General features: G+C 33.7%; 2 protein-coding genes, 1 long non-coding RNA gene and 1 pseudogene across 3 annotated transcripts in view; 1 reads left to right on the forward strand and 3 right to left on the reverse strand.

Moving 5' to 3' along the window:
* The window catches only part of LOC128179519 (uncharacterized), a 271,672-nt gene that overhangs the window by 69,669 nt on the left and 188,517 nt on the right, over positions 1-13,486 (reverse strand). The window lies entirely within an intron of this gene.
* Positions 1,017-2,851, forward strand: LOC128179526 (uncharacterized). The gene is made up of 4 exons (XM_052846968.1): positions 1,017-1,028; positions 1,634-1,840; positions 2,101-2,361; positions 2,588-2,851. The coding sequence occupies exons 1-4, from the start codon at positions 1,017-1,019 to the stop codon at positions 2,849-2,851; spliced, it is 744 nt and encodes a 247-aa protein (XP_052702928.1).
* Positions 3,323-5,173, reverse strand: LOC128179534 (uncharacterized). The gene is made up of 4 exons (XR_008243095.1): positions 5,131-5,173; positions 4,672-4,779; positions 4,108-4,322; positions 3,323-3,481 (listed from the first exon to the last, which is right to left on the reverse strand). It is a non-coding gene; the product is annotated as an uncharacterized LOC128179534 (long non-coding RNA).
* On the reverse strand, positions 6,438-9,010 carry LOC128179527 (uncharacterized; annotated as a pseudogene).

Genomic DNA, 13,486 nt, shown 5'->3' on the forward strand with positions numbered 1-13,486 from the left:
CAGATAAGTTTAATTCATCAGTATTTTCGAGCAATGTGTTCAGCATATTTTGTAGACCCTCGGGCGAGTCCGCCAAAAGTACAGTATAATCAGCATACATAATCAAAAACAAATTAATCATTTGTAATTCAATTAATGTACAGTTACTATTTATAAAATATCTTTCAAAATCATTAAGGTACATTAAGAATAATAATGGAGACAATATTTCACCTTGTAGAACTCCAGATGAGATTCTAAATGTTTCTGTAAATATACCTTTGTGCTTGACACATGCTCTTACATTCTTATAAAGAGACTTAATAATACGAAATAATTTTCCTCCAAGACCCTCCATTTGATCACAAATGATTCCTCCCGGAAACTGTCCTATATTGTTATTTTGTTATTCCCTATTACTAAAATGCATTCATCTTCATCAGCTTTTCCTAAGTTATATTGGTTTTTTTTATTATAAATAAACCCCCAAAACATTTGTGTTTCATGTCATTGTCCAGAAAACTAGGGTGTAGGCTTGCTTATTCTTTTTAATATGCTTGGTATATTTACTATTCTATGGGACAGGACTCAATTACTATAATAAGTTGCTTACAGTTTATCCAAGTCTTTCTTGGTTTTTTCAGTGTTCGTTCATGTGTAGAAATCTTTGATTTCTTCGACGACTTTGCAAAATCCATCGAAGTGCCTTGAAATTTCATTTCTTATGATTGGAATATCACACTGTTCTTTTATATTTAAGGCAGTCTTAAAGCAATATAAGCTGCCAGAATTGCAATTTTTTACAACCGCATTAAAAGTGCTGAAATGAATGTTGATATGATTTTTAAAAACACTGCATCGAATATCTACTCTTAATATATCGCTAACACACCTATATTTGATCAAAAATATGTTCCCCGACATTCCGTTCACGCATTACAATGGCAGCTAATTAATCCTCGGCGACCATCCCGAAGATGACCGATGTGTTTACGTATGATTCTGATGCTGATCGGGGTGTATCCGGGTGACTAAAGATGGACGGCGAGGTGAGACAAAATTATATTTACTAATTTTTTTGGCATTTTTACGATGTTATATGTATTGTTACGTTATTAAAGTTTAGGGATCGCTCGAAACATTAATCAGGACTGCTTTCATACGTCTACTGCTTTGAAATATTATAGAAAATTAGCCTATGGCGATTTCAGTGTGGGGCTCCATTAGGGGAAAAAACATGTGAACCCGAATTGCCATTTGTAAAAAACGTGTAATAGTATATCAGAAAATATTTGTACATATTAGGCCTAATATTTACCGGTATTTTTTTTTTATATGCGATAGAAATTAAACTTGAAATAAAATGTAAAACAACTCTGTTTTTTTTAATAGACAATTGTATAACGTACGTATTTTACGTGTTGAAAATTCAAAGGCATATAACGCCACTGCAGTAGGGTTCTGAGCAATCAAGCTGTTAAAAAATACACATAGATCTATATTCGGAGAAAAGAAAAGCCTGACACTTTTTGCATTGTAATTTTTGAAAATTAGCCCTATGTGTACATGAAGTACGTAAATTGTGAAAATTGAATCCATTGTAATTATATTAATGAAAAAAAAAATAGAGTAAAAACCAGTTAGTAATTATTAGATTTCAGATAGTAGCAGCAATATTACAACAGATGACGAGAGACCGATTCGCGGTAGGGTTAGCAATAGGAGACGGGGGAGAGGAAGGGCAAGAGGAAGCTCAGGAAGGGCTAGAGGTGGCAGAGGTCGAGGTAAAAGACCAGTACAAGACTTTAGTCAACCGGTCAGAGCAGAAGTTGCTCTAGCCGAAGGAGATCGACAGATGCAGGTTAATTCATACACCTAAGTTTTGAAATTAAGAATCAAATTCAATTACCAGGTACTCCTCTGAATATATACTTTTACTGATATTTTATGTTCTAAAATCCCAATATTGGCTAATATCCCCCTTGTATAAAAATTAGTCTTTGTAAATCATCTAATATTTGGTTTCGTCTAAAATTTATAGCAAAGAGCAGAACATTTTTATTCTATGTCCTGTTTACCTTTGAGTTTACATATTTTGCATTGTAACACTTTGTTTTTTAGGAAAGGATAGAAGGCTTATCTTTGCATAGTATGAGGATTGCCATTTTAAATGCCTACTACCAACAGCCTAGTTTTATTTTCCGAGTTTTAGAGGCAACAAACCATCCATCTAATCCGGTTAATCCTCCATCAAGTCCAATTCCGCCTTCCCCACAGGACATACCATCTTGGTGTCGCTGTACTCACTGTAGGGAAATGCCAAGTGAAGTTGAAAAAAGGTGTTGTAACCAGATTCCACGGAATTGTCACTCAAGATTACTTGTAAGTTTCAGTCTATGTACTTCGAAACTTGCACTTAAGTTTGCAGGTAGTTGTCTCTTCTTTAATTCTCATCAATTTATTACATACATGTTAGGAAATAGTCATCCTAATATCTAGATAATAGTCATCCTAATATCTAGATAATATCTAGATATTAGGATGACTATTTCCTAATTTTTTCTGCAACTGTAACAAGAGAAAGCTAATCAATTTCTTTTTAAATTAGGATTTTCAAAACGTTGTGTTGGACCCCTTGGTTTTGGAGGTGGCAATGAGGTATAGGAATGACATGTTGGCCCAACCTCAGGACCTTGATTACAACAGGTGCCACATACATACAGCATATCGACAATATATTCTGTGGATACATGGGTACCTTGGTGTTAGAAACAGACAAGTGATACCAAGCTGCTGCATTTGGGCAATCCGAGACAGATACCCAAACCCCTCAGGACAATATGCGGGATTTGTTCAAGGACGATTTGGTTAAATAAGAAATAAATGTTAAAATAGGTTAGTTGTCCTTTATTAATTAACCACATTGCCAATCATAGTCTATTGTCTTGTCCGGGTCTTCCATGTTAAATCTAGAGATCTTCTCAGCCATCAGATCTTGCGTTGGAGGAGGAGGTATAGGAGCAATGGTTGCTGATAGTCTCCTATGATCAGATGCTTCTAAGATCACATTCCTGTTCATGCCAATATCATCAGAAAGCCTTTTCATTAGAATTTGTCTCAGTAAATCCGAAATATAAGGATACTTTTTTGTGCCTTAACCTCATTCACAGTCCATCTTCCTCCCTTTTTGCTGTAGTAATTTTGAAGTCTAAAATTTAATATAAGACTCTATTAATTAAACTGAAATTTCACCAGCAGGAAATTCAATAATTTCCATGTATATTTAAAATCCATAATTTTTAATGTGTTTAACAGAATGCATGGACTTCACTCTCACCGTTTACTCCCATCTTTATTCACCACAACTTCCCTTTCGCAGTGTGCATTATGGTCAATTGCTGCTAACTCATTTCTGGCATTGTATGTTAGTGGACCATAAGAGTGGCGCTTAGAGGCATATTTCAATATGACGTTATGGAAGTTCTCCAATTCGGCTGTTCACCTGAAGTGTGCAGAGAGATAGAAATAACAATCAAAAACACATTATACGAAACAGAAATACTGGTAAAAAGAAAAACAATAAATTACTAGCAACATAATCCTGTGATATGCCTTTCAAAAAGATACGTAAGCAGTTTGAGAAATTTAAATTTGTGAAGATGAAATAAAATTGACCTTAGACAAATGAACAGGTGAGAGTCATGAAACACCTTTTCATTACTAGGTACCAAATATGACCTAGCATCAAGGGTCAATTGATAAAAAGGCTAGACAAATGATGTGACCTTGACTTCGGAACAAAATCAACAAATGAATTTACATGCTCTCTCATTTGCACTATTGTTTTTGTGTTATATAAGATCAAAGCTCATTCTTATTTTATTCACTTTTCAAATGATACAATAATGAATAAAACATAATGAACTGGCATTTAATATTCAATTATTGTTAGATTTAGACTTATTAGTGAGTGCTTGAAATGCTTGTGAATAACATGCACAAGTACATGTATATCTGAAAATTTGCTAAGCTATAGTACTATTTTCTAAATTTCATAACATATTGCACATTCCATTCATGCATTGTCAAAATTTGTAAATTTTTATGTAAATCTTTATTGGTGGCTACCTGCAATGGAGATAGTAGGGTATTTTCCGAAATAAGCGTTTGTCCATCACTATCTTTATCAATGCGTCATGAGGAGGAGTCGCACCCTTGAGCCATCCCTTGTCACGTTCAGATGACAGTGGTCCATGTTGTCATTCATTTGGTACATTGTCACCATAAGAAATCATCCACTGATGCTCATTAACAGTATGGTGCAAGATCCCATACCATATTCCCTAAAAAAATGACATGATGAATTTTAAACCAGAAATTAAGTATAACTAAAACTCCGCATTAATTGCAGGAAAAGGTTGCTATGACCATTTTCCATTAATCAACATCTACTTATAGTATGTACAATAATAAGGAAAGTTTTGATGAAAACGAACGGACTTTTGTACATTTAGTTGATAATTTGTCTTTGGATCCAATTCCATATCTGATATTGAGGTTCTGCACAAAACAGTTTAAACTTTCTTTAATCCATTTGTTTTACAAAAACCTAAGGCAAATATTCTCAAAGTTGCATAGATCTTACACCTCGACTTGCAGAAAAATGGTAATTTTTTAAAACCAAAAACTTACCACAAACTCTTCCGTAGTTTTAGATATATCAGCACAATGCCAAAAATGATTAACTACATCACGGGACCATTCGAGTAGAGGTCTGTTTGTTTTCTGTTCTTGGGTAACCTGTAATTTCAAAATAATTTTCAGAATATGGATTTGCTAAAGTTCATTCCAAAAGTCAAAGAATGCATTTCTAACCATTCACCATAGAGGAAAGTCTTTTTGCTAGCCATTTCTATTTTTGATTGTGTGGCTTCTTGTTAAACGATTTAAGGAATATGTTTTGAAAAGCATGCCTTTATTCACTTACATGTACAGTACAATTATTATAAAAATCATTGTTGATTGAAGTGATGCCTTAGTCCATAATGGTTTAGGCAAATTTTAACATATCTTACTGGGAACATCTGAGAGTTTGAAAATTGCAAACATTTCTCAGTGTCCATAAAGAATTTGAATCTGAACCAACAATACCTTCACAATCTTTTTCCCAAGGTTTTTCGCCCCATGCGAAGGAATGCTTTATGTTACTGAAATTTTTTTCTAAAATGAAATTCAGACACTACTTTTCAATACATTTTTAAATAATTTCTGTAAGAAAACCAAATGATCAGCTCTAGCAACATTCTGATAAATCCACTTAAAGTCAAATCTTACTCTTTATAGGCAAAAATCAAAACTTTTTTCTTTTTCTCATCTATACTTGAAACCAACATTAATATTCAGAAAATACTAACTCATCAGTGATTCGATTTGTGGGTGAGCATCAGTAACAACCTCCACCACTTTCAGATTTTTGGCAAGCAATTCTCTTAATCCTTTCAAAAAGCAGGCTTTCTCAAGAACAGTGCTCTTCTCATCTGTCATCCTCTTATCCATGGTAACTATTGACAATATTTTCTTTGTTTCATACTCCATAAATGTGTATGAGCAGAACTGCGCACAATGGCCAGGGCTGTCCATTCTACCGTCACCTTCAGAAGTAAATAAATTATTGTCAATTTGGTCCTTTCACTTAATACAGCAACAGCGAATGTAATATCCAGATATGCTTCATTCCATTTTTTTTTTCCAATTTATAATTTACTCTATTTCAGAAGTACATACATTAACTCAATGTATGACATGTTTATATTTAACAACTTTTCACAAAAGGGTATTGATCACATAACTGATAAATGAAAAGTACAAAAATTAATACAATATTTTATTCTTATTTTATGTTTCATTTAGCATTACTCCTATATAAAATCATTCTCTATCTTGAAGTCATCGTTACACACAACAATCAAGTTTCTTATCATTTTAAAACTTTGATCAGTTAAAATGATTACCAATTAAGATCAAACAGGTAACATTTTGGTAACTAAAATTTTAATTATTAAACTCACCCCAATCTAATTAAAACTAGAATTGTAATTTCGCTCCTCTACAATACGCTATACAAGATCTAACAACATTCTGTATGGGGTCATCTAAGAGTAACCTCAGATGTTGACCAATCAGCACATCGCCTAGTAAATTTCTGGTTCGGTGTATCTAAGAGGAGCGGAATTAAAAGTATTATTCTAATTAGATTGATACTCACCTAATATTACTATTTCTTTATCTTGGAACTCTTGTAAGATGATCACTTAGTCAAACCTGAAAAAGTTAAATTATGTGAACTAGTGCATGTGTTAGATGAATATGTTTTTCTAATAAAGATTTTAACCTCTTTTTTTCTAACAGGAGCATAAAATTATCATTGTGTGGTATATATGATTGTCTTACCCATTTTAAATATAAAGCTGAGGAAATCACTTCTGTTCTAATTGCCACTGGCATTGAACATCCCTTTACAGTGCAAAAAGGGGGTATGTGAGTTTTAGCCAAGTTATAGATTTAACTTTGATATGATATGAATGGTCTGTCTTCCAAGAAAGTATTGACTTCGGTCTCGCATGTTATTCTATCAATGCATGCATCATCATCCTGTTCATGGAAATGGTCTTGTTCCTCTTCAATTTCTTCATCTTCTGACTCTGACTGAATACCATGATCTTGTCTACAATAATTTCAGAAAAAAAACACACATAAATATAACTGACAATGATATGGTCAGGGTTGTCTCTAAAAATTAAAGTAGAAGGAGGAAATGAAAAAGTAGAAGGAGGTCTAAGTGTTTTGCTTATAGCTACATTGTGTTTGAAATGCAAAAATAGCCGGGTAATTAAGACATTATAGGTAGGGGAATTCTCCGCCTCCCGGGTCTTAGAGACAACCCTGTATGGTAGTACAATATTCTGTCTGCATTATTTAATGTAACGGTATATAGTCTAGCTGTCCCTGACTATAGGCTGTCCCAACACCAATTTGTCAACATTTCTTTTGCTAAAGCGAATTTTAGATGAAAACTAATTTAAAAAATTCATTATGTGAAGTCAATGGTAAACCCCCCCCCCCCCCCCCCACCAACTACCATTATATCTAAGTTACCTAAAAGTCAAATCAAAACTTGGCTCGTAGTCTGCATCAGAATAATTATCATCATCTTCTGATTCATGATTACCCTCAGCAATGGTAAGGCTGTACAAAATACAAAAAAACGATGATTAGCGTTTTGAAAGAAGTCTGATTAAATAAACTAAGACCTATCATCTTTGTCTCTCATTAAAACATAAATAATGCAGTAAGTTATTTAGGAACTACCAAAACAATCAACATGCCTTAATTTTATCCAGCATATAATTTTTTTATTTATATAACACCTTTTCCGATTTCATTCACAAAGATGTACGGGTACGTTTGAAATCAAAGAAAAGGTAAAACAATCATTTTAACCAGGGATTTGAAACTAATCATAGTTTATTTTCATGCTTACTCAAATGGATTTATAAAGCTGCTTTGTGTATTTTCCACCAAAGACTCTCCTTTTTTTACATATTTCCTCTATCCCAGACATATGGGTCTCATCCCTGGAAAATTTAATTAACATGATTCTAATATGATCACAAGTAATTAGAATTTGTACAAGTGCTTTGATCCATAAAACCGAAGTACTGAATAAGGATGCCATTTTTTAAATTTTCATTTTAAAAGTTCAAATAATGCATTAATTTTTTCATGAATGGTAATTCACACCATATCTGTACAGATTATACAGAGGCGTCAGAAGCTGAGGGGGCTAGACTAATCATTAGAAATACTGACAAGCAAAACAAATAAAATGGCTTCTAGTATGTCACAAAATCATAAATGTTTGTTGCATTAAAGGGGGGGGGGACTGGTCCCTCCATAATGCTACATGCTACATGTATGTGCCTGATGGTTAGGTCTTACTTTGCAAAGAAAAGGGGGGGGGGGCTTCAACCGTTCTGACGCCTATGTTATATAAGTATACTGTCATCTCCCTCCTACCTAATTTGAGTATGACATATGTTAGGACTTACACAGAGTTTCTTCCAAGTTCGCTTTCTGATGACGATATTTCAGACACACCAGATAAATGGAGAGGCTTAATCATTATTGTAGATTTCATTGGCCCAGGGGTTGATGTTATCAAGTTGTTGGAAGTCTTCCCAGAAATTTCATGAGTAGGTGCAGGGCTGGTTGGTTGTTCAAACCTTTGTAAAAATGAACGGCAAAATTTGACATTTATATTTTTTCTTCATAAACTGAAAAGTCAACACTGCCTGTTTTAACTTTTTTTAATCATACTATCATGATAATTTCTCGTAACATATTCTGATTTATGCTATTAGTTCTATGTAATATAGTAATTTAAACAACAAATAAGTTCGTTTCAAATTACATGTTTGTCAATAATGGTGTATGTCTTCATACGTATAGGCTAGGCCTTCGTGTATAGTAAATAAAATTATAAGAACACATTAATTTTCATATCTATAAGTTTATTTTGAAATTCGTTTCTTCATGTTTTAAAAACAATGTTACATGTGCTGATCGATAGCTTAATCCTTATAACAAAGTATGAAATGACAATATTCCGTTTACCATTTGAACTGCACCCAAAAATGCACAACGAGGAATTCTACTTGGTTTATTGTTAACGTCTGGACTTGAAATATTCATTTACTTGCTGTGTACCACGAAATACGATTAAGATAGAAATAATAACAAAATATCAGTGTAAAGACAACGATCAAACTTACTTATCAAGCAGTATCTTTGCCACTTCAGCGTTAGATTGAAGACGAAGCGCACACTTTACTTTCATCCAGCGATCGTACTGGTTACCGATGTAAATTCTGTTCTTATTATTTTTTGCATTTATTTCGGTCCGTCGTCTTTTTCTTCCCGAATCAGTCAAAGTCGGCTTTCTCCCTCGCTTCAAACCTGTCGTGTCCGACATCTTTTCTGTTTACCGGAAATATTGCGCTTGCGCATTTGATTTGCCGAATGAGTTCAACTCAAAGGTCATTGCATACGGAAATTATGTCGGAGAAATAAAGTACGGGAAGACTTAATTTCATATTGTCTAACAATTTTTAATTTTAATGCAAAAAATACATCATAACTTAAGTTTAGTTGATAAGATAATGTATAAGAAACATATTTTACCAAATTCTCGATTGAAATTAAGGGACACCAAAATAATAATTTTGGCAGCTTGTATTGCTTTAATGCCAATGTCCACACGCTTCCATAGTTCATCTAAAGTGGTTAAATATTTATCTCTTATCACCTCGTACATTTCTGCTCCTTTTTATGTATGAATCCGGAGACGTTTTTCTGTATCAGCATCTATCATCATGAACATCAATCGTCACACTTTTTTACTATTTTGTCATTCAGATAAGGTCAACCATGTCCAATCAGAAAACCACGTATTGCAAACACATATATTATGTTGGATTTTAAGGTAAAAAAGTGTGGTGAACGCAAATCACAACATAATCGACAGATCGACGAGCGACGGAGCGCGACGCGTGCCCTGCAAAATAACTAAATAACTCTCAGAAGATATGGAGACTCATTTCTAACAAAAGTGTACCAGAACAATATGCGTTTTCAAAACTTTAAGACAATTAAGATTACTTCTTCCAGTAGATATGTAAGAGAATCTCTCTCTCTCTCTCTCTCTCTCTCTCCTCTCTCTCTCTCTCTCTCTCTCTCTCTCTCTCTCTCTCTCTCTCTCTCTCTCTCTCTCTCTCTCTCTCTCTCTCTCTCTCTCTCTCTCTCTCTCTCTCTCTCTCTCGTTGACGTACTTCTTAACGCTCAACTGCCTTTGATATTATTCATAGAAAATAAGCATTCGTAATTAAGTACACAACTAAATATTGCTTTTGACAGCCCCTTGAAAACATCAAATATAGTGGAAAAAGTAAGAAAACACTTCCTTTATGAGTATCAGCGAAAGAAAGATGATAGCCAAGTTTACTTATCAAAGAGAAGTAAGCCTTGTTTAAAAGTTCAAAATGACATCTATATTTTGTTGGACATCTAACATACTTATCATCAAAACCAGCATTATTGACAAGCATGAGTAACGGAGATATTGGGTTTTTAATTATGTTTTAGCTTGTTTCGAGAGCAAATTAAGTCCAGTGTAGTCTATAAAAAGAGTGGAAATAACTTGTTGATAGATAATTATGTTTAAATTCTTTATCATAGAATGAAAAAGATCCACACAGAAAAATAAGTTCGAGTAAAATGTTTTAAAAATGTTTTTTTATGATACTGATTCTGTCGGTACATTGCTTAAGGAGGCCGATTTGGGTTATTTTGCGAAAAAACTACAATAGCATAACTCTTTATTTTTTAACCATATGTAATTTAAACCAACTCTAGTTTATATGCGAAGGTTCATGAAAATCGTCCGTCTGGTTCTTTTAAGGAACCATCTCAAAATAGAGGTACATTTACTATAGGAATATATAGTAAACTTGTCATTTTCCGCACATCAAAGCAGTTTTAAAAAATACTACAATAGCTTTTTTTCTGAAATTGTTATATATGATTAGTAATATCATTTCCTACCTTATATGTAAAAAACACAAAATTCTACCGTCTGGTTTTTAGTGGGGGCCATCTCAAAATGTTAAAATGCACCAAATTTTGCCATATATTTGGATCATCACGAATGATGATTGGTGTAATGGATTCATTCCAAAAATAAGGAAAATGTCCTCGAAAATAGCATCATTCTGTATATAAAATTTCAACAGCGTACAATTTTTACTTTTTCTTTTATGTTATTTCTTTTAACGTACTCCTACAAAGCTTCATTTTATCATAACGTCATAAAAGCGCAGTGGTAATGTTCCCCTACCACACAAAGTAAAAATCGTGTTAAATATAAAATTTCCTTTAAAAATCTAAATATTCTTATCTGTATTTTGTTTATTGTGTTCAATTTTATAAATGATATCGAAAAAAATTCATAAGAAGTATAAATCAACTGTATTATATTAGATTGCGCAAAAACATGCGCAATGCAAACTAAAGTCGGCCTCCTTAAGTGAATGTGTAACAAATGACACTGTAGATCAATCACAATAACAATAAGGAGTGTATGAGCTGTAAAACATGCCAAGTTGTTGCATTTCCTTGACAATTACATGACTTCGCTTATGTTACAGGTGTAAGATCAGTGCCTTCACCAATAACAGTCCCGGGCCAGTGTTTGATGCCTACAATATCAGCGTGTACCTGGCTCACAATCACGTGGTCGAACCAAACGCCCAGGAACGAAAGTGAAAATTACTTTAACTAAAACTTAATTCGAAATTTTTGAAATTATCGTCCTCGTCTATATTATGTTAACTGTATGTGATTACTAGAATAAAGCTTAAATTTACTCACCACATTAAACATTGCTATTATCAACAAAAATATTAAAAAATGGATTTTATAATTACATGCACGACAAAAGTAACGACGAATGTTGCTGACGAGAGGTGAATGAATAAACTAAAGTCGGGTGCAAGGTTTAGCCTTTCGGTAAAACGGACGGACCATATCCCTAAAACTGGTAATGTCATGACGGTTATATTACATGTACAAGACAATAACGAAATCAATATTAGTCCATATAAGTTGAATCTCGATTGAATCGAAAGACAAAAATTGATATCAACTCGAAATCATTATGCATCCTTACATATTATTCGATGACGATATTGGCAATGATATCAACCTCAATTGATAGTATTTATTACCGATGCTGCATTCATAACTGTGGTGGCATATCTCTGCCCCTTGTGTGCAAGTTATTTTTCTATTGACTATGTCGACATGCAAGATAAAGATGTTGAAATGCAAGATAGTTATGTCAACATGCAACATAACTATGTTAACATGCAAGAAAACTGCGATCAAATAAGACTAATAAAAAATCTCAAATATCGCCAACATGTGACATTCAAGATGCAAGATACGCTACCTATTGATGTCAACATGCAACTTATTCATGTTAGCATGCCACTTTTTTATGTCGACATGCAGCTTAGTTATGTTAACATGCAAGATGAATATGTTGACATGCAACATATTAATGTCGACATGCAACATATTTATGTCGACATGCAACTTAGTTAAGTTGACATACAATTTATAAGTTGCATGTCAACATATTTATCTCGCATGTCAACACAAATAAGTTGCATGTCGACATAAATAAGTTGCATGTCGACATAAATGAGTTGCATGTCAGCATATTTATCTTGCATGTTAACATAAATAAGTTGCATGTCGACATAAAAAGGTAGCATCTAGCATCTTGGATGTCACAGGTGGGCGATATTTGAGATTTTTTTGAGATTTTGTATAGTTCTTATATTATTGCAATGTTCTTGCATGACAACATAGTTATGTTGCATGTTGATATAATTATCTTGCATGTCAACATATTTATCTTGCATGTCAACATATTCATCTTGCATGTCATCATATTTGATAGAAAAATAACTTGCACACAAGGGGCAGAGATATGCCACCATACATAACGTATTGATAACACCATTATGAACAGCAAAGGTTGTAATTTTTTCTAGATTTATACTGTACCCCTTTGAGCGTTACCTAAATGAATGATTAATTTATATTTTAACCAGAAGAGCATTTAGAACAGCTAAGAACAATTAATTGTGGTCACCAATTCAAAACAGTGGCTGCTGGGGAACAGCCCTAAAACTAATAAAACAGAAATATAGAGCCTTAGCGTTTTTCCAGCAAGCAATGCGAGGAAGTTGTATCTCTTTCCTACCCCCGTTCCCAAGACGTTAGCACCCATTGTCAAAGGGAAATAACTCATGGACTCCCGGTCTGAAACATCGGAGAAAGATATGGATAAGATGTATATAGACATCACTGCTAAATGAACCTGAATCTCAGCGTCATAGGACAGGTCTCTCCGAACTGTAGTTCTTATCCTAAACCGTTCTACAAGGAACGACAACTCCAGAACATGTCACGTGTGTCTATAAGTAAGGAGGACAGGAATAGACGTTCCGTGGAGTCGTTCCTCAGTGTGCCGCCAGCCATGGAGTACATCACTAACGTCAGTACCAAGAAAGTGGTCTACTCATCGGGGAAATAAAGGAGCTCGTATCACCACGTGACTATGATAGGGAATAATGTCGTATTTAGTAGATCAGTTTTTAACAAAAAACTTTGTAAATTAATATTCACAAATTATGCACTAGTCTTTAAGATTTCAAAATTAGAAAAAATTGCAAATTAAAATGAAATGCAAGAAATTTAATTATTTTACTTCCCCAAAAAAAAAAATCATCATAATATCGTCCTCATCTTCATCCCCAATTTGTTTACTACATTTGTAGCTTATACTTTATTGTAAAGACCTACACCCTTCTTTAAATGTTGT

Source organism: Crassostrea angulata, chromosome 4, assembly GCF_025612915.1.
Source record: "Crassostrea angulata isolate pt1a10 chromosome 4, ASM2561291v2, whole genome shotgun sequence".
In the NCBI taxonomy this organism is placed as follows: Eukaryota; Metazoa; Mollusca; class Bivalvia; order Ostreida; family Ostreidae; genus Magallana; species Magallana angulata.

What these genes read in the sequence shown, in the direction of transcription:
- LOC128179526 (XM_052846968.1), top strand. An exon ending in AAGGAGATCGACAGATGCAG is followed by an intron (nt 1,841 to 2,100) that starts GTTAATTCATAC and finishes TTTGTTTTTTAG; the next exon opens with GAAAGGATAGAAGGCTTATC. An exon ending in ATTGTCACTCAAGATTACTT is followed by an intron (nt 2,362 to 2,587) that starts GTAAGTTTCAGT and finishes TTTTTAAATTAG; the next exon opens with GATTTTCAAAACGTTGTGTT.